At 44.8% G+C, this 22,141-nt stretch overlaps 1 protein-coding gene across 1 annotated transcript; it reads right to left on the reverse strand.

Moving 5' to 3' along the window:
- Window positions 1–5,240: 5,240 nt before the first annotated feature.
- On the reverse strand, window positions 5,241–21,207 carry LOC309373604 (snaclec coagulation factor IX-binding protein subunit A-like). Its single transcript, XM_081917958.1, has 6 exons — window positions 21,100–21,207; window positions 19,733–19,818; window positions 16,390–16,616; window positions 13,990–14,127; window positions 7,708–7,843; window positions 5,241–5,617 (listed from the first exon to the last, which is right to left on the reverse strand). Exons 2-6 carry the CDS (start codon window positions 19,791–19,793, stop codon window positions 5,535–5,537), a joined length of 645 nt encoding a protein of 214 aa, XP_081774084.1. The 5' UTR covers window positions 19,794–19,818; window positions 21,100–21,207; the 3' UTR covers window positions 5,241–5,534.
- Window positions 21,208–22,141: the final 934 nt, after the last annotated feature.

The raw sequence follows: 22,141 nt of genomic DNA on the forward strand, positions 1-22,141 counted from the left end.
TATTCAGGAGATCGCCTGGGATATGGTCCATTAAGAAAGCAAAAGAAAAGTGATGCGCCATTAAGAGAACAAAGTGAATGAAATGGACTATTAGGAACCAAAGGCTCTGAGCTAGATGGCAAAGGGTGGGACGCCTACCTCAATTCAGAGTCAGCTAGAAATCAAAGCCACCATTTGAAGTACAGTGTAAGAGCTGGCTGTGCTGTGACTGAGAGGAGAAGGGGTTGCAGGCTGGTAATGCTATGAATCCCTCCATGGTACACATTCTTCTGGAAAGCTCTACCTGAACAAGAATGTTGAATACATGGAGTAGGCTTTGTTATCAAAAACGATCTTGTGACGCTATTGTCAGAAATCCCCACCAGTATTAATGAGCAGCTTTCAACCCTTCAAATAAAACTCACCAAAAGCCAACAGGCTACTATTCTAAGTGCTTATGCACCAACACTGGATGCCGATGAAAACATTAAATAATTTTTTTGCTGCCAGCTGGGTGCCATACTATCAAAGATGACTAAGGAGGATAAAATTATCTTCCTGGGTGATTTTAATGCAAAAGTTGGGCTAGATTTCAATCTGCGGCTTAGAACTATTGGGAAACAAGGAATTGGTAACAGCAAACAGAACGGAATCTTACTTTTGACTATATGTGCAGCACACAATCTTGTTTTTAAAAACACACTCTTTTGACAAAAAATAATAATTTAAAACATCATGGAGGCACTCTCGGTTGAACCATTGGCACCTCTTAGACCATGTAATTGTCCAAGCTGAAGTTCGCTGTGATGTGCTCCTTGCAAAAGCTATAATGAGTGCAGATGACTGCTGGACAGATCACTGATTAATATGTTCCATGATAGCTATCAAGATTATATCTCAACGCAGGCAAATCCAGCTCAGCGCTGTAACATTGGCAAGTGTTTTCCTACCTGGGCGGTTATCTTTCCACAAGGGCCAACACTGATGTTGAAATCCATCATCGCCTGAACTCTGAGAGTGCAGCTTTCTCCCAATTGAAGTGTAGAGTGTTTGAGGAGTGGGATATTTAGAGGGAAACCAAAATGCTTGTTTACAAAGCTATTGTGCTACCAACCTTGCTGTATGCTTGTGAAACGTGGACCACTTATAAACACCACCTCCAGCTCCTCGAAAGATTCCATCAAGATTGTCTCCGAAAAATTTTACACATTACTTGGGAAGACAGGCAAAATAATGCCAGTGTACTGGAAGGAGCAAAGATTCTTCAACATCAACTTCATTGGACAGGTCATGTTGTGCGGATGCCTGATTATCGTCTTCCCAAGCAACTACTCTATTCTAAACTTAAAAATGGAAAGCGTAATGCTGGTGGTCAACAAAAGAGGCTTATAACTCTCTCAAGGCAAATCTAAAAAAATGTAGTATAAACACCGGGAATTGGGAAACACTGGCCTGTGAATGCTCCAATTGGAGAACAGCCTTCACCAAAGGTGTCATGGACTTTGAAGACGCTTGAACTCAGGACGAAAGGGAGAAACACGCTAAGAGGAAGGCACACCTGGCAAACCCTCACCGCGATCAACTCCCACCTGGAAACCTATGTCCCCACTGTGGAAGGATGTGTGGATTCAGAACTGGCCTCCACAGTCACTTATGGGCTCACTGTTAAGACTGTGTATGGAAGACAATCTTACTTGGCTACGAGTGATCGCCAAAGAAAGAAGAAGAAGGTAGGCTTAGGTTGTATATATGCGTAAATAAACCATATATCCTAAGGACACCACAGTCTATGCTGTGCCTCATTTCTAGAAGGAAACACTGGCTCTGGGTGAGAGCCTAGAACCCCAGGAATCTTGCACCACTCAGAGATTGGGGTGGCTTTCAACAATAGTCTAGTATCACCAGAGATTCATGTGGGATACTTGCTGTGGACTTGCCCAATTACTCTGGCTGCACTCCTTTCCCAAACAAAGCACAACTGAAAAGTCAGGAACAAATCTTGGGACCAAGGGAGGAGTGTAGCAGGAGTGAATCAGAAGTGTATACGAGCTCATTCACAGTAAACCATGCCCTGCAGTTTATCAGGACATCTGAATATGGCCAGCCAGTTGGTGACTTTAAGTAAAATGGGAATAATGGCAGTATAGCTTAGAGGGCCAAGATGATGCCAGAGCGGTGGTTGTTATTTGTATTTTTTCACTGTTGCCCCAAAAGTCACACAAGTGAAATTGCTTTTAAGAGTTCCAGCTGAGATTAGCTGGGGAGATTTTTTTAAAAATCCAATTAGCAGATCAGAACCATTTTCATCTGTTTTTCCTTCGCAGGCTCACCCTTCACACTTTGCAAGGAACATTGCAGTCTGCAAACAGCCTCATTATTTTCTTTGTGCAGATCTACAAACAGATTTGGAATTAGCCTGCCCAAACAACTTTAAAAGAAAAGGGACATCCCTTACAGAAAGTGTCTTCCTTCTCAGGGACAGAGCATCTCTGAGTGTAGCAATGTGGAGAATTAAACAGCTTTTAAGCAGAGGAGGATGAAATATTCTTTGCCGGGGTGTTAGCTCAGCTATGAACTTTTGCTACTGTCAGGAATAGACAAATGCTTGTGGAGTGAAAAGCAGACTTCCATTTGGATAAGGAGAGGGTTAAGAAACCAGTAAGGGGGAAACTTCAAATGAAAATAGCTTTCAAAATCTCACAAATGTAAAATACAGGTGAGATTTGTGAAATAAGAAAGACAGACACAAGTGACAGATAGGTAGCCGTGTTGGTCTGCCATAGTCAAAACAAAAAAAATTCCTTCCAGTAGCACCTTAAAGACCAACTAAGTTAGTTCTTGGTATGAGCTTTCGTGTGCATGCACACTTCTTCAGATACACTGAAACAGAAGTTACCAGACACAAGTGAGAGAGTAAAATAGATGGTTAACTTGTCATGAAGGTGAAGGAAAAAGTTGGGTGGATTTTCCACTGTGACCTTGGAAGTCACAAGTCAGCTGCGATTCCTGCTTTGCAGGAATCCAACTCTGCAATTCTGTGAGTGTGACTGGATTCAAGGACTCTGAGGGGAGCAAACTGTTCTCTCAGAATGGGGACTTCTGTATCTCTTGAGAAACAAAAATGGATGACTGCCTTGTGTGGTCTGCCCGTTGGCAGAGAGAGCCCACTGAAGCAGAATCCTACAGAAGCATAGCTGTCAAGTGTCCCTTATTTGAAGGGACAGTCCCTTATTCCAGCGCCAAGTCCCGCTGCTGTCCCTTATTAATGGATGTCCCTTAAATGTCCCTTAAATGTTGTCCCTTAAATTTAAAAGGAAGCAGCTCCTCTCCCTCCTTCCCTGTCGGCCAGGGAGGAGGGAGGCTCCAACTGTGTTGCTCACCCAATAAGAAGTCTAAGAACGACTGGGGGGTGGAGCTTGCATGCTTTGTGTGTGGCTAGTTAATGCAATCTGAGGGGCTTTTTGAATGCTGGACGCCATTTTGTTGCACGTGCTGCTGCAAACTTTGCAGTGCAAAGCCAGGCCGGGGAGCCATCTTAAGTTGAGGCTGCATAGGCCTTGTGGTGCATGTGATTCAGATTCTATTCAGTTGAACCTCTGGTTACAAAGTTGGTTGGACAGTGTTCTCGAAGCTACCAGCATGAGTTTGACCAGTCTGCAGGAGGAAGACTGGAGTGCCTGGAACAGGTGAGGCTGCAGGTCCCTTATTTTGGCTGCTGGTCCCTTATTTTCAAGGCTGCTGGTCCCTTATTTTGGCTGCTGGTCCCTTATTTTCAAGGCTGCTGGTCCCTTATTTTCAAATCTGTAAGTTGACAGCTATGCAGAAGTGTGTTTGCTGACTGCCTCCTGCCTCCGAGCACTTGGTCCAGCACCTGCACAACCTCACCTGCCTCCAAGGAAAATGGGAAGTAGAGCTGGAGGGCATCAGCCTTTTGCTGGCACTGAGGTCTAATGGTATATGATGTGTTCTAGGTCACCGTTATCACCTACTTATGGGCCCTCTCAAAGAACCCTAAAAAGGTTAGCTAGACAGAACTTATATTTGAGAAGTCAGGTCAACTCTACTTCAGCAAGGTATGTTCTTGGTAATTTGATCTTTAATAATGATACTTTCTACCATATTTCCTCAAACAGATGTTAAGTTAATGCACCTGTAATTTCCTGTATCCTTCCTGGAATACTTCTTTTTAAAACAATGGTACATCACCCACTTTTTGGTCCTCCACCATGGAGGCTGATTCTAGGGACATGTTACATATTTCTCCAAAAAGGCTAGCAGATTTGAGTCCTTTAAGAACTCCAGTGTGGATGCCATCCATATCCAGCATTTGTTCATTTTCAACTTCAGTAAGGCCCATAAGGGTAAAGGTGTCTATTCTTTAAACATGTAAGTATCTGCCATTGACAACCACCAAATCCTGATTGTTATGTACTGAAGTTCTCACCCTGGGCCAGCAGGGGGATACTGTAGATAGTTATGCAAATGAAGGATCAAAAGTGATGTTCAGTGATTGGCTAGTTACAGAAAATGGTTACTGTTGCATTCTAGTGGAGCTCTATATAAGCAGGCTGACTGAGCTCCTCAGTTCAGTTCTGTTCCAGCTTACAAATAAAGAGCTGCTTTGGAAGAATCTCTGTGTCGTCTGATATGTTCGCCCACAACTTAATACTGATAACCTCTGAGCATTTATTATTATTTTTTTGTAATTCCCTTCAACGCTTTTGTCATTTGTTGACTATAAACACAATCCATCACAATGTTCTTCTCTGCCAGATATCCATCAAGATTGTTGCACAAAGAGATGTGTTCTCGCTTTGCCCTATTTCTTCCCATGGGCTGCTGCTCAGGAGAATATCTTTGTGAATTGTGCCTCACATAGGCAGACATATCTATTATGTCTAACAAATGATACACAAGTTATAATTAAGAAAAAAACAAAGGGAAGCTGTCTGTTTATACAGGACACAGTGATGTATAATGCAAAGCAATTAAACATACATAACTATAATAACAAGTTTGCATTCAGCAGTGCTGTTGACAAATTTCTGTATCTTTTGTGTGTACAATGATAGACCCATGATTTTTCCATTGGATTTGCACTTCCTTTCATGTTTGTGTGACTTTTCTTTGAACTGATGATTAAAACTACAACTATTTCTTTTTTCTTTCAACCCAATAACAGCATTCAATTAACTCTTCATGGATTTATCTGACACGCCTAAGGAGAGTGTTTTCAGCATTTAAAATGTATGACCAGGCCATTAAATGGTGAAATAAGTAATGTTTTAATGAATGATTTGTAATTATTTTTAAATTAAAGGTTTCTCATCAATATTCCTCAAATCCCCGTGGAGGTTAAGTGGCACATAGATCTTGTTAAGCACTCAAATTGAGCCAGACTTTATTTAAGTAGTACGAACTCTAAATAATGGCATGTGTCAATATCTGGACCACATTTAACAAGTAGCACTTAAGCAAAAAAACTTGATTTTGTCCGTGTCCGTGTTTGTTAAAGCAGGTTCAGTAGAAGAGGTTGCATTATTTTTCTGATGCGATTATGGGGGTGTCAAGTTGGGTTTGTAGCTGCAGATGAAGGGTAGCTTCTTTTTGCAATCAGAGCCATCCCAGTTCCCCTGGCCTGGAAGAAAAGCAAGTAGTGAATAAAAACAAAATAAAATCCAATAATTCATTAGATTAGAAAAATATTATCTTCTCATCAAAAATGCCAAGCTTTTAAGCTTATTCAATTAAGCTTTTGTCATAATAATAATAATAATAATAATAATATTTTTTTATTTATATCCCTCCCTCCCCAGCCAAAGCTGGGCTCAGGGCAGCTAACAACAATAAAATAATACAACATTCTAAAATCATTTCATTATAAAATTAATTCAAATCAAATTGATGGCAACCATTGAGCTAGAGTTCTGTGCAGATTGCCAAAGGAGGGAGTCAGGCTTTGCCCTGGCCAAAGGCCTGGTGGAACAGCTCTGTCTTGCAGGACCCGTGGAAAGATGTCAAGTCCTGCAGGGCCCTAGTCTCTTGTGACAGAGCGTTCCACCAGATCGGAGCCTCGGCTGAAAAAGCCCTGGCTCTGGTTGAGACCAGCCTAACCTCTCTGTGGCCTGGGACCTCCAAGATGTTTTTCTTTGAAGACCGTAGGTTCCTCTGTGGGACATACCAGGAGAGGCGGTCCCATAAGTACGAGGGTCCTAGGCCGTATAGGGCTTTAAAGGTTAAAACCAGCACCTTAAACCTGATCCTGTACTCCACCGGGAGCCAGTGCAGCTGGTATAGCACCGGGTGAATGTGATCTCGCAGCGAGGACCCCATAAGGAGTCTCACTGCGGCATTCTGCACCCGCTGGAGTTTCTGGGTCAGTCTCAAGGGCAGCCTCACGTAGAGTGAGTTACAATTATCCAGTCTGGAGGTGACCGTTGCGTGGATCACAGTGGCTAGGTCAGGGCGAGAGAGGTAATATATATATATAGCACTAGACAAAAGCTTAATTGAATAAACTTACAAGGTTATATATATTAAACCCATTCAGTTTATGAAAACTTGAAAATACCCTCTGGGGAGCAGAGAGGAAAAATAGCCACATGATTGGCAAAATGATCAGCCAGTGAGGGTTGCCTTCTGCTCCCTTCACTGCAAAAAGGAATCAATTGTTTTGCCTGAGTTTTACGCTTAAGAGAAGATTGTACATCTGCCACAAAATGGGTGAGTGATTTTCTTTGAGCAGCTCATTACTCACTTTATATGCATCTGGTACCCTTACTATTTCAGGGGGACAAGAGATGTTACAGTTTTAGTGTGGCAGAGGTGGTTTGGGCACACTAAAATGCATTTGTTTTCAGGGCAAGAAATGTATGCTCAAAGTACTTCCACCACACACAGAATGATATGGCCATCATAAAAGCCCTTTTGCTAAAGCACAAAGAACAGAATAATATGACCACTCTTCTGGAATTTCTCCCCGATGAAGTTGTGGGCTCCAAGCCTTTCTGGAGCACCAGTTATGTCCTTAATAGGTTTGCCAAACTACTTTTAAAAGTTCCAAGAACCATATGAGCCTGGAGAATGTAAACTTTGCATTTGAACGTAAACTTTGCAATTAGGGTTTTGACTGAAAATGCACCTAAGGTGGATTGCACCCAAGGAGAATATGGATATTCATCCTGAAATAAAATATTGAGTGATTTCAAGAAAGTCAAAACAGGTTTGCTAACGCTTGCCATATTTCTCAAGACATGGCAGCCACCAAATTTTCTACAGTGAAACTGAAGATGAATGTAGATGTTATCCCAAAATGAAATCCCTGGACGACCAGCTGCTGCAATGTTGTTCGGCTAGGCATTTAACTCTGATTTGAACTAGTTTGATAAAAATAATGCCTAATCTGAGGAGGGTGGGAGTGAATCAGCTCTAAACCTCCTTTTTAGGGAGCTCACTCCATTCTGCAATGGAACTTTGATGCAAATTGCACTCAATGATGTTCTAAAATTAACATCAGCCTGTTGTATCCAATGGCATTTCAATGGCACAGCACAAACAAAACACAACCAACATGTAAAGTGTTAAATATCACTTTAGCTTAAAGTATCAATTGCTGGGAAAGTGACCAGAGGAGTATTTAATACTTAGAATTTTGAAAAGTGGAGGAAACCTAGCTTTCTGGGATGAACTAAACAAATACATATATCATATTTGTGGATTACAGTGTACCTCCTAGATTTATCTTTAAGCAGATGCGACTGTGCAGAATACTGTTAATTGCTTCCCCAAAAACATGAAGAATTGAGCTCAGTGGACGCTGAAGGAAATTTGCCCCGGAGCCATCCGTCCATTCTAGTGAAGATCCCTGCAGAATAACCAAACAGGAATTGAATGAAGACCATCGCACCACCCGGTACACTGTTTAGGAATTTCCATATTCAAGCACGACTGAAATGGAGTGAGTGAGAGGCGCTTTCAAAGGTATGCGCACAAAAGTCTTGCATGAAGCGGGGTTTCCATACTTTAAAAGGGCATGAATAATGTGCGGTGCGCAATTTATCAGATGGATTCTCTGCTAACAGATCGAGATTTTATGGAATCTGCCACTCAGCATTGTTCGGTGAGCACAGCTTATTCCAAGAATCTAAACCAAACCTTTTAATTAGATGTCACCTAAAGCTCTGCTCCATTATTAACCATGTTAAACAGGCTTCTCTGTCAAATATTAATGGCAACTATGACTTTTAATTCTGAACGTGCTATTACTTTAGCTGAAAACATGAGCACTGAAGTGTGGGAACATGTTTCAAAGCCTGATTCACACACTCAAGAAGAGCTGCATTCTGCGCCATAGAGGAGTTGGCACATACAGTGCATAGCTGTCAACTTACTGATTTGAAAATAAGGGACAAGCAGCCTCGAAAATAAGGGATCAGCAGCCAAAATAAGGGATTTTCCGAACACAGGTATGTTCAACGTCTGAGCCCCTCTGAGCCAAAGGCAGAAAGCCCAGCCAGCAGCCAAACGAAGCCTCAAGCCGTGGTTCCCACAGTGCAGCAACCCGGCAAAGGGGATGCAACAAGGAAAACCACCATCACCTCTCTGCTGGGAAGCGCTGAGCAAAGGCGAGTCCCCAGGCAATGCGGCACAAAGCATGCAAGCTCCACCCCCAGTCATTTTTAGACTCCTTATTGGCTGAGCAACGCAGCCAAGCAACACAGTTGGAGCCTCCCTCCTCCCTGGCCAGCAGGCAGGGAGGGAGAGGAGCTGCTTCCTTTGAAACCCGGGAAATTTAAGGGACATCATCAATAAGGGACAGCAGCAGGACACAGCGCTGGGATAAGGGACTTTCCCGCCAAATAAGGGACGGTTGACAGCTATAATACAGTGGCGGAGCTTCATGCTTGGGCACCGGGGGGCAGAGAGCAGGCGGGGCGGGGCTGGTGCCGGCTGTAAGGATGGGACGTGCCACCCGTAGGAGCGTGGCGCCCAGTGCAGGCGGGGGGACAGCCGTGATGGCACCCCACCAGGATTACACTGCCGGGGGCAGTGCGCTCCCCCGTATGCCTATTCCTCCGCCAGTGGGCACACACTTTCCTTGCTGCAGGGCTGCAGAGGTTGATCTGATCAGCACCCCAGATCATTAGCTCCAGAACCCACTGCAGCCCAAGCTGGACAAGAGGGTAAGGCTGCCTACCAGTCAATCACCTGATGTCACTACAGTGCCATAGCTACGGGGTGTGTGTGTGGCTATCCAGGTTTTTTGCCCTGAGTGAAGCCTCCGGAGGAGTGCCTTTGAGGTTTCCAGTCCCTTTGCATGTGTATGCAAACGTGTGGTGTGTGTGTGTGTATGTGCCAAACTGCCTCTTTGACCCTGGTGAAATAAAGCCCAGTTTCACTCCTGGTCACTGTTACACCATGTGGTAATTTTTGTCCACATGATTTGAAATTGAATTGCAAAGGCAGAGGTACAGGCTGCAAAGCAGCAGCGATCGGTTGGTTGCTGTGTCCCACAGAGTGCACAGCAAAGGGCTCCGCAAGACCCAACAGCCTTGGATTGTAAAGGTAAAGGGACCCCTGACCATTAGGTCCAGTCATGGTCGACTCTGGGGTTGCGGCGCTCATCTCGCTTTACTGGCCGAGGGAGCCGGCGTACAGCTTCCGGGTTATGTGGCCAGCATGACTAAGCTGCTTCTGGAGAACCAGAGCAGTGCACAGAAATGCCGTTTACCTTCCCACCGAAGCGGTACCTATTTATCTACTTGCACTTTAATGTGCTTTCGAACTGCTAGGTTGGCAGGAGCAGGGACCGAGCAACGGGAGCTCACCCCGTCACAGAGATTCGAACCACCGACCTTCTGATCAGGAAGTCCTAGGCTCTGTGGTTTAACCCACAGCGCCACCCGCATCCCTTGGATTGTACTTTGTCCTATTTGGGCTGTGTTATTTCCTGAGCTGAATCCTGAAACAATAGGATCCAGAATGCAGCAGTCTGATTGGTCCGCAGGAGCCACCCAATCCAGCTCCAGGTGGAAGTGAATAAGTGACCTGATTGGCCTGCAGGAGCAGCCAATCAGGCTCCTGAATGAAGTGAATCAGCAACCTGATTGGCCTGCAGGAGGAGCCCGGAATTAGCCAATCACGCGGGGCCCATTGTGTAAATAATATATATATATGCAGGTTTTGGTGTCCTCGGGTGTCTTCCCGTGTAAAAGTTGGGGTGTCTAGGCGACGTTTCGACGAGGTCTCACTCGTCATCTTCAGGCTGGTGCTTTCGGCTTCTTGTTACTGGAACAGAGCAGGATCTCAGTGTTTGAGTTCCTATAAATACTGTTGAGGGGGTGTGGTGTATAGCCTCCAATGTTCTGGGCAGAGAGGAAGTTCCCAGGCTAGTGTGCCTTTTCTTCTTTTGTTCCTTAATTACTTGAGGGATATCTTGAGTGATTTCTTGAGTGATATCCTGAGTACCACTTAGGTGGGTCATTAGGTGTGGATTAGTTGCTAAAGTCTTTGTGTCTTGACCTCTTGAACTTTGTGAAGAGTTTTTCTGAGAAGATGGCTGTACTGCACTTAGTTGTGCTCTGGCTTGGCTTCGTGTATAGGGGCGAGCTGTGGTTTTGTGGCCTGTGTCAGCCAGATCTGTGTAGGGATTGCAGGGGGGTGCAGCATCCGGAGGTGCCACCATGGTTTGGCTACTGGATGGTGTCTGTAATTTATCTGTGGAGAGGGTCTGGGTTTGGGTCTGGTGTGGTTGATTGGTGATGGCGTTCTGTGTGCCTCTGGATCTGGTGTCAGTTTTAGTGGGGAGGGCTAATTTCCAGATGTCTGGCAAGCGGGATGTGTCGTCACGCTTGTTCATGTTGTGAGGGTGTTTCTCTATCTCGATGGCTTCCATGATTATTCTCTTGTGGTGATGTTCCATGTTAAAGAGCAATTTGGAATCTGCAAAATTAATTTCGTGTCCTGTTTCTTTCATGTGTTGGAAAAGAGAGGAAGTTTTTTCTTCTTTTTTGACGGCATTCTTGTGTTCTGCGATACGTGCATTTATTCGTCTGTTTGTTTGTCCAATGTACGTGGCTGGGCAGACTTTGCAGGGTATTTCATAGACCCCTTGGTTTTCCAACTGGATTTTATCCTTGGGGTTTCTGAGGATATTGGCTATTTTTTGGTTGGTGCAAAAGGCTGTTTTGATATTGTGTTTATGGAGGATTTTGCTAATTTTATCTGAGGTGCCCTTGATATAAGGAAGGAGGGCCATGCCATTGTTTTCTTCTGTGTCTTGGTTTTTGGGGGGTGTTTCTTTTTGGATTAGCTTCGTAACCCTGTTTTGCTGGTATCCATTGGCAATTAACACATTTGAGAGATTCTGTAACTCAGTTGTCAAGTGGTCTTTGTCAGCCAGGCGTTTGGTTCTGGAGATGAGAGTCTTGGCTACGGAGTTTATTTGTGCAGGGTGGTGGTGTGATTGTGCATGTAAGTAGCGGTTGGTGTGTGTTTTTTTCCGGTAGATAGTGTGTCCTAGGGAGCCATCAGGTTTTTTGTAGATTAGGACGTCAAGGAAGGGAAGTTGGTTGTTGGCTTCTATTTCCATAGTGAATTGTATTTTGGGGTGTAGGCTGTTGAGATGTGTGAGGAAGCTATCCAGTTTTTCCTTCCCGTGTGGCCAAATTACAAAGGTGTCGTCAACATATCTGAGCCAAAGTTTGGGTTTGTGTTCTGACTTGTCTAAAGCATTGGTTTCAAAGTGTTCCATGTACAGGTTTGCGATGACCGGTGAGAGGGGTGATCCCATAGGTGCTCCTTCTATCTGTTTGTATCTTTGTCCATTGTGGATGAAGTACGTGTTGGTTAGGCAGTGGTTGGTCAGGTCCAAGATGTATTCGGGGGGATTGTATTTGTTTTGAATGGCTGTCAAGGCTTCATTAATGGGCACTTGTGTGAAGAGAGATACAACATCGAAGCTCACAAGTAGGTCATTAGGATGACCTACCATTAGGATATATCAAGGGCACTACAGATAAAATTAGCAAAATCCTCCATAAACACAATATCAAAACAGCCTTTTGCACCAACCAAAAAATAGCCAATATCCTCAGAAACCCCAAGGATAAAATCCAGTTGGAAAACCAAGGGGTCTATGAAATACCCTGCAAAGTCTGCCCAGCCACGTACATTGGACAAACAAACAGACGAATAAATGCACGTATCGCAGAACACAAGAATGCCGTCAAAAAAGAAGAAAAAACTTCCTCTCTTTTCCAACACATGAAAGAAACAGGACACGAAATTAATTTTGCAGATTCCAAATTGCTCTTTAACATGGAACATCACCACAAGAGAATAATCATGGAAGCCATCGAGATAGAGAAACACCCTCACAACATGAACAAGCGTGACGACACATCCCGCTTGCCAGACATCTGGAAATTAGCCCTCCCCACTAAAACTGACACCAGATCCAGAGGCACACAGAACGCCATCACCAATCAACCACACCAGACCCAAACCCAGACCCTCTCCACAGATAAATTACAGACACCATCCAGTAGCCAAACCATGGTGGCACCTCCGGATGCTGCACCCCCCTGCAATCCCTACACAGATCTGGCTGACACAGGCCACAAAACCACAGCTCGCCCCTATACACGAAGCCAAGCCAGAGCACAACTAAGTGCAGTACAGCCATCTTCTCAGAAAAACTCTTCACAAAGTTCAAGAGGTCAAGACACAAAGACTTTAGCAACTAATCCACACCTAATGACCCACCTAAGTGGTACTCAGGATATCACTCAAGAAATCACTCAAGATATCCCTCAAGTAATTAAGGAACAAAAGAAGAAAAGGCACACTAGCCTGGGAACTTCCTCTCTGCCCAGAACATTGGAGGCTATACACCACACCCCCTCAACAGTATTTATAGGAACTCAAACACTGAGATCCTGCTCTGTTCCAGTAACAAGAAGCCGAAAGCACCAGCCTGAAGATGACGAGTGAGACCTCGTCGAAACGTCGCCTAGACACCCCAACTTTTACACGGGAAGACACCCGAGGACACCAAAACCTGCATTCCTGTACCCGTGAAAATCTACGAAAGCAAATATATATATATATAGCTAGACGTTTTAGGGAAAGTTTCAGTCATTGCTCCTACCAGCTGAAAAAAGAGCATGAAATTCACACTTGACTCCAAGTATATTTCAGGCTGAGTCAGCTCTTTCCCTGCCCCACACCTGGCCTGTGGTATAGGGAAGGGGGGAATGACTTGGCAAGGCAATGTGTGGTGTGCACACTGTGTCTGTGCCCAAATTCACATCGTCCTGCCCCTCATTTTGAGGGGGAACCACCTATAGAACAGGGGTGATGAAGTACCTAGAGATCAATCAGAACACGGAAAGGATTTACAGCTCTTTCTTAATTAGCCACACTTTCGTTTGCCCAACTGCTTTCCCTTGGGAAAACTGCGGTTGAGCTGAGTGCTGAATCAGAGCAAACGGCAACTAGGTTTTCTGTGGGTTGTTGTTTGTTCCAATTTATCACTAAACAAAGGCAAACCACTTGAACCCGTGTTTAGAAAGCATGGGACCAACAGAAGTGTGAACGAGCCCTCAGGCTTAGAGCACTGGGAATAGTTCTGGGTAGAGGAGTTAGAATCGTAAAAATTGTGTCTGCAAAACATTTAAGTGCCATGTTTTGCTTTGGTAATGCAACTGTGCCGTATACAGTGGTACCTTGGGTTACAGACGCTTCAGGTTACAGACTCTGCTAACCCAGAAATAGTACCTCGGGTTAAGAACTTTGCTTCAGGATGAGAACAGAAATCACGTGGCGGCAGCGCGGCGGCAGCGGGAGGCCCCATTAGCTAAAGTGGTACCTCAGGTTAAGAACAGTTTCAGGTTAAAAACGGACATCCAGAACGAATTAAACTTCTTAACCAGAGGTACCACTGTATTTTTTCTTCTCTCCAGAGTGGTGTGGAGTTACCATTTTTAGTGTTGTGCTAGTTGGACTTGCCTTTTTGTGGCTTCCTCCTGTCCAGAACTGGGCCGTCTCTTGTCCGTGGTAAGTCGCCAGACTCACAAGGAAGTCATTGTGTTCGGCACTTGAGACGCTAGTCAGATGTCCACCTGTGACTTTGCGCTGGCAAGTTCTCTGGAAAGTAAATTGGAAATGGGAAGGCAACTGAAGAAGGTGTGAAAATGCCTCAGGAAATGCTACCGTCCGATTTTGTATCGCAGAATCAGCATGAGTATCTCCGTGCAAATGACCACCATTTTATGCAACAGGGGTGAAATAATATGGAGGCAGTGAGTCACAGAGACACAAACGACCCCTTACAGGAGACTGAGTAGGCCACTTTTATGCCACCCAATGGTACCATTAGGGGGCACAGGTCTAGGGCCTAACATGAAGGGTGGGGAGGATGACAGCACCCCGTCAGCAGCAGTCACTGCAAAATCTTTCCTTTGTGTCTCCTTTCCTTTTTACTATGGGACGCGGGTGGCGCTGTGGGTTAAACCACAGAGCCTAGGACTTGCTGATCAGAAGGTCGGCAGTTCGAATCCCCACGAAGGGGTGAGCTCCCATTGCTCGGTCTCTGCTCCTGCCAACCTAGCAGTTCGAAAGCCCGTCAAGTGCAAGTAGATAAATAGGTACCACTCCAGTGGGAAGGTAAACGACGTTTCCGTGCACTGCTCTGGCTCGCCAGAAGTGGCTTAGTCATGCTGGCCACATGACCCGGAAGCTGTACGTCGGCTCCCTCGGCCAATAGAGCGAGATGAGCACCGCAACTTCAGAGTCGACCGCGACTGGACCTAATGGTCAGGGGTCCCTTTACCTTTACCTTCCTTTTTACTAAGCAGATACACTGCTGCAAACTGAATCTCCCAACAGTCATGGCCACCATCTTCTTTTCCTCAGAGTGTTTTGCCTCTGGACTCTGGGAAAGAAAGATGCTTTGGCAGGTGGGAAGGACTGCCCCTGTGGCATTTGCCCGCTCATTATGGAGATGTCGCACTGGGGGAGAGAGAGAAAGGGTTAATAGGCTGACCAATAAGAAAGCCCAGGGGTGGAGCCTAACTCTGTTTAAGGCTCAACACAGGGGTTTTGGCAGTTAGTTTGGTTGGTTTCTTGTGGGTGGGAGGCATAGGAGTGAGTTAGAGACATAGGGGAGATGGAGAAAGAGTGAATCAGATTACAGTGTTTCAAAGTATTTAAAACTTGTTTGCATTCACAATAAACTGGAATCTTTGTTAATACGTTACAACCTGATTGAGTCTGAATATACTACCGGGGAAACCTGGTTGGTGGCAGTGGAAGAGATAAGCGGTGGTGGTGCAGGGTCAATAGTCCGTGGAACAACCGGGGGCTCTGTGCGAACGCCACAGGCAGGTCCATACGGGAGAAGACAGTCCCTAAGATAACCTGGTCCCAAACCATTTGTGGCTTTAAAGGTAAAAACCAAAGCCTCAAATTTTACCTAGGGACAAACTGAAAGCCAATGAAGATGCCTAAGATCTGAAGAGAGGTGTCCACCAAGGTGGATCCTGGTTAATTTCTGAGAAGCATCCTCTTTTTAAGTTAGATATGACTGTTTTGCATGTTTTAATCATTACATATGCTCTGAATTTAGTAGCACCATGGCGACAGTTGATTCAAGAACATTTACATCTCACGGCAGGTCCTGGGTGCTACTTAAAATTAACTTGAATGCCATAGCCCCCTTTCCCTTTTTCATCTTTATTTTTTGTAAAAATGCTTGAAGAACAAAACAAAGTAGAGACTTGCTTCTTTTCTGCAACCTAGGAAGGGAGGAGCGTAACAGGGAGTTGCAGGGCAGCAGGAGTTTTATGCAGCACAAAGTCTAAGCAAGGAAGGAAATGATCAGGTTTAAGGTGCTGGTTTTAACCTTTAAAGCCCTATACGGCCTAAGACCCCTGAACCTACAGGACCGCCTCTCTTGGTATGTCCCACAGAGGAACTTATGGTCTTCAAAGAAAAACATCTTGAAGGTCCCAGACCACAGAGAGGTTAGGCTGGTCTCAACCAGAGCCAGGGCTTTTTCAGCTGTGGCTCCGATCTGGTGGAACGCTCTGTCACAAGAGACGAGGGCCCTGCGGGACTTGACATCTTTCCGCAGGGCCTGCAAGACAGAGCTGTTCCACCAGGCCTTTGGTCAGGGCGCAGCCTGACTCCCTCCTTTGGCAATCTTCACAGAACTCTAGCCCAATGGTTGCCATCAATTTGATTTGAATTAATTTTATAATGAAATGATTTTAGAATGTTGTATTATTTTATTGTTGTTAGCCGCCCTGAGCCCGGCTTCGGCTGGGGAGGGCAGGATATAAATACAATTTATTATTATTTATTAAAGATGAGCCCCCAAGAAAATCTTCATTTTGAAGATGCCCCTACCTCAGCTGCTTCCCATGTCTCTCGTTTCTGAACAAACATGTAGCACTGGCCCAGGTAACTTATCCAGCCATCAAGGCAGCCGCCTTGGCAAAACAATTCTGCCTCAACCACAGAGGAGTCGCGGGATACTGGGACCTCATTGTCCCCAGAAGGAGGCTTGTTCCAATCAAATACGTTTCCCAGCAAGAACCGGCGTTCACGGGACTTGACCTCCGGAAGCCCATTGCCTGGGGAAAAAAGTACAAAATCAGACACCCCATGAGAAACACCCCCAATTATTTTAAAATAAAAGATGAAGACCCTAAATAGGGTGGAAATTGAAGAGTTGGCAAGGCTATTCCTCTGAAGCACTTTTGAAATGGCTCAGTCAGGTTTTATTCCTTGCAAAGCGGACACCTTAACAACAGGTTTTATAGTCTTCCTATATAGTATTCCTAAGGGACGCGGGTGGCGCTGTGGGTTAAACCACAGAGCCTAGGACTTGCTGATCAGAAGGTCGGCGGTTCGAATCCCTGTGACGGGGTGAGCTCCCGTTGCTCGGTCCCTGCTCCTGCCAACCTAGCAGTTCAAAAGCATGTCAAAGTGCAAGTAGATAAATAGGTACCGCTCCAGCAGGAAGGTAAACGGCGTTTCTGTGCGCTGCTCTGGCTCGCCAGAAGCGGCTTAGTCATGCTGGCCACATGACCTGGAAGCTATATGCCAGCTCCCTCGGCCAATAAAGTGAGATGAGCGCCGCAACCCTAGAGTCGGTCACGACTGGACCTAATGGTCAGGAGTCCCTTTACCCTTTACCTTATATTATCTTACTAAATATATTGTTGTGAGATTTTTTGGGGGGAGGGGTGGTAGATCCCCCATAAGCTCTACATTCAGTGAAGTGTTAGAATTTGAGCTAACTCAAACTCATGAATTTAGCAAGGGCCAGCCTGGCAATGACTTGCTGGGGATGGGTTACTGAAGAAGCAAGAGGCTGATTATAGCTTTTGGGGTAGGATTGCCCTTGGCCGGATGTAAGCAACAGGAAGAAAAAGTGCCTTACAGTGGGCCTGAGAAACAGGCGTTGCCAGGGCGACTGGGGCTGGGGGATACTGGAAGTAGAAGGGAAAGGGCTGTTTTGTGCAAGTACTGCTGAGAAGGAGAAGGAGAAATTGGGTAGAACCAAGTATGCGGATGATACCCAGCTCTACCTCTCTTTCAAATCAGAACTAGTGAAGGTGGTGAAGGTCCTGTGTGAGTGCCTAGAGGCAGTTGGAGGATGGATGGTGGCTAACAGATTGAGGTTGAATCCTGACAAGACAGTAGTACTGTTTTGGGGGGACAGGGGCGGGCAGGTGTACAGGACTCCCTGGTCCTGAATGGGGTAACTGTGCCCCTGAAGGACCAGGTGCGCAGCCTGGGAGTCATTCTGGACTCACAACTGTCCATGGAGGCGGAGGTCAATTGTGTGACCAGGGCAGCTGTTTACCAGATCCATCTGGTATGCAGGCTGAGACCCTACCTGCCCGCAGACTGTCTCGCCAGAGTGGTGCACACTCTGGTTATCTCTCGTTTAGACTACTGCAATGTGCTCTACATTGGGCTACCTTAGAAGGTGACCTGGAAACTACAACTAATCCAGAATGCGGCAGCCAGACTGGTGCCTGGGAGCAGCCGCTGAGACCACATAACACTGGTCTTGAAAGACCTACATTGGCTTCCAGTACATTTCCAAGCACAATTCAAACTGTTGATGCTGACCTTTAAAGCCCTAAATGGCCTCAGTCCAGTATACCTGAATGAGCTTCTCCACCCCATTGTTCTGCTCGGACACTGAGGTCCAGCGCCAAGGGTCTTCTGGAGGTTCCCTCACTGCAAGAAGTGAGGTTACAGGGAACCAGGCAGAGGGCATTCTCAGTAGTGGCACCCGCCCTGTGGAACACCCTCCCACCAGATGTCAAAGGAAGAAACAACTACCAGACTTTTAGGAGACATCTGAAGGCAGCCCTGTTTAGGGAAGCTTTTAATATCTGAAGGACTATTGTGTTTTAATATTTTGTTGGAAGCCGCCCAGAGTGGCTGGAGAAACCCAGCCAGATGGGAGAGGTATAAATAACAAATTATTATTATTATTATTATTATTATTATTATTATTATTATTAACCTCATGTGGAGATGGAAGGGAAGCAACTATGATGGCTGGCTGAAGCAGGCTGTGACAGAGAGACAGGGGCATGGCACTTAAGATGACTGGGAATCCAATGTTGTGCTGCTGGAAAAGACAAGCCATACTGGAGATGTAAATGCTTTGAACTCTCTCTGTAAACTCAGTTTGTGAGTAAACCTTGATTCTTAAAGGTACCAGTTCGCTGCTGTGCCTCATTTTCCCCCAAGGAAACATGAACCCTGGTTAAGTGCCAAGACCCCCAGAATCCTGCTATTATTTGGCAGAGATTTGGGTGGCCTAGAACAATAGTGAGGTGAATGCAAAATTTTCCTTAGAGGCTGCTTGCATCCAATCAACATCCGGTCAATCCTAGTACAGTGGTACCTCAGGTTACATACGCTTCAGGTTACATACGCTTCAGGCTACATACTCCGCTAACCCAGAAATAGTGCTTCAGGTTAAGAACTTTGCTTCAGGATAAGAACAGAAATCGGGCTCTGGCGGCGCGGCGGCAGCAGGAGGCCCCATTAGCTAAAGTGGTACCTCAAGTTGAGAACAGTTTCAGGTTAAGAACGGACCTCCAGAATGAATTAAGTTCTTAACCTGAGGTACCACTGTACTTCATCATTACAGCCACTTACTGGGGCATAACCCCAAACCTTACTCCCAGATACTCTCCACTACCAGAGCAGTGAGGAATTTTTGGGCGCAACATACTACAGTTCTGTTTCCTTTGAGCCAATGGGAAGTTCACTGGCATTTTGTAGGACTTTCATTCATTTACATATACAGAAGTGGGTCGTAAGCATAGTTTCACAGTTCAGTCTACCCCAGTAGACCCTGCTTCCTCCATTGGGGAGAAACATGGTTCCTTCTTCATTCCCTGGCAATCCTAAAGCTCTGGCCTTTGTCTCAACTGCAGACTTAGCTCTCCACCCTGCCTGCTGGGCTCCCGGGAAGACGAAAGGATGAGTCCACTTCCTGCCCTTTTCCCAGGTTATCAGCCCATAACCTTCAGTTAACACAGGAGCATGTCCTGGTAAAGATTTTTTTCTAAAAGGGTTGTGCAAATCAAATCACTTAGTCCACGTTCTAAAAGTATCTAGTTGTACCACTGCCAGTGTGGGAATATAGCAAAAAGTCAAGGTGATGTATCAGGAGATGAGTTCACATCAAGATCACGAAGCACTTTAATCTCACCTTCAGATACAGAGAGAAGCAGCACTCCTAGGTAGAGCATCAAAACTGAATGTGGCTTCATTGCCAGCTGGCAGCAGAACTTTCACCTACAGTGAAGGAAAGACTGTTTGCGTGAACACCTGCTTTCATGTATGAAGATCAAAATTCCGATCTTCTTCCACTTTAACAAGTACCTGAAATTGAACTGAGCCCATTTGAAGCTCTCAACTTAATTTAATTAGTTGATTAATTAATTGCGAAGACACGTGCAACTCAGACATGACATGAATTTCCCAAACTGCAAGATTGTGAGCTAATTTTTCAGTAAAGTGGCAGTCTCGCCTAAAGCCTGATGATAAAGAAATGGATTACTGATCCATCACTGTGTGTGAGAGAGAGGGAGGGAGCAGGAGAGGGAATGCACAAAAGCGCAGAACATGTTCAGTGATTGGAGCACTAAATATGCCATGTTGTATCTTCTGTTACATAGGAGAACTGTGGGATGTGGGTAGGGCTGGAAGAACCTGTCAATTTTGGTTTTCTCCGTTTCTCATTTTGCAATCTTTTTTAAAAAATCGTTTTTATTGGTTTTACAAATACAAAGTACAAATAAACAGAGAATAAAAAATGTATCTATATAAAGAGGTTGTCTGGATCTCAGGACTCCCCCCCCCCATCTCCTCTATGGTGTCTCGTTTTAAACATCTACTACTGCATATTCATCCATACTTCAATTTTTATATCAAACCATATTATCCATGGTAATTTTTACACTACAAGTGAAATCAAAATCCTGCTTTTATTTTTTATCTGCTTACAGTGGTCTCCTAAGTAACTTACAAATTTCCCCCATTCTTTTATAAAGTTTTTGTCCTCTCTCATTTTGCAAATCTCAAATGCAGTTCTCCAGATTTTGCAGCAATTAGCGATTTAGAAAACAACAACCTTTGCAGAACTTCGTCAGCCTTTTATTACAAATTTATCCTAATAAACACCGTTTCGACTAACATACAAATTTTTGCAAGCAATTTATCCTAACATAATATTATTTAATATTAGTTCTTATGTTGTTATCACCAGTAAATGCATGTTTAAGTGCTCTCTCCCTTAACATTTGCACTTATGTAAACACTGGTTGTGAGTTGCACGACAAAATTCACATAACTGCGAATTGTGAAGGAATGCTGCGTTTCACTTTTCATATTGTTTTGGAAAATTCAGATTTAATAGATTTGAATTCAAAGGAGACCTGAATCAAATCTCTCCTCCATTCCTTGATATGAGTGGTGTCTCCATAAAGAGGAATACTTGTATGCCACCTTGGAAGTTATTTCACATGTTTGAAATAAATATATGCATTTTAATGAAATGTCTATTTAGAGAAATACCTGTTTCGTAGATTGTTCCCTTTTCTTCCCTTCTTTTAACACTAGTAATGAGCAGCAGCCACTTTAAGTAGTATTTATCCAACGTTTGGATGACTGGAGCTTTTTCCTTTGCACAAGAAGGCTAATAGTGCATGTCTTTATTTTTATATATACTCTCCTCCTTAAGCAAAGGAGGGTGGGGGCTTGCCTTTGACGCCACTGTTAGTTTAATTGATGATCCCTAACACCTTTCACAAACACATACTTGAATCTTATTCATCCATGGAGTGTGAACACAGACCTACTATACCAACCAATGTAGGGCACATAGAATCATAGAATGGCAGAGTTGGAAGCATAGCTGTCAACCTTCCCTTTTTTGTGGGAAATTCCCTTATTCCAGCGCCGTTTCCGCTACTTCCTGCTGCTATCCCGGATTGTTAGATATCCCATAGACTGTCCCCAGGACAGGTGAGGCTGCTGATCCCTTATTTTCAAATCTGAAAGTTGACAGCTATGGTTGGAAGGTCTGCCAGGAACAATCTAATCCAAATCACTGCAATGAATTTATGATTTTGCTCGAATTCTAATGCTTCACTGGATATAGAGATTATGGGGATCTGCCCCCAAACCATAAATTATAATTAGATTCATGATAGAATTGTAGAGTCCATCCCCCTGCAATGAAGGAATTTCAACTAAAGCATCCATGACAGATAGGCATCCTGGTTAAGGTTATGTTGAATCCTGATTCTGCCTTCTGATTCTGCCTTGAGAGCCAGCGTGGTGTAGTGGTTAAGAGCGGTAGACTCGTAATATGGTGAACCGGGTTCGCTTCCCAGCTCCTCCACATGCAGCTGCTGGGTGACCTTGGGCTAGTCACACTTCTCTGAAGTCTCTCAGCCCCACTCACCTCACAGAGTGTTTGTTGTGGGGGAGGAAGTGAAAAGGAGATTGTTAGCCACTTTGAGACTCCTGAAGGGGAGTGAAAGGCGGGATATCAAATCCAAACTCTTCTTCTTCTTCTTCTGTGGCATTTGTTGCTCCTCCAAGTTTGGTGTCA

This window comes from Podarcis melisellensis (assembly GCF_964234715.1).
Source record: "Podarcis melisellensis genome assembly, chromosome: 7".
In the NCBI taxonomy this organism is placed as follows: Eukaryota; Metazoa; Chordata; class Lepidosauria; order Squamata; family Lacertidae; genus Podarcis; species Podarcis melisellensis.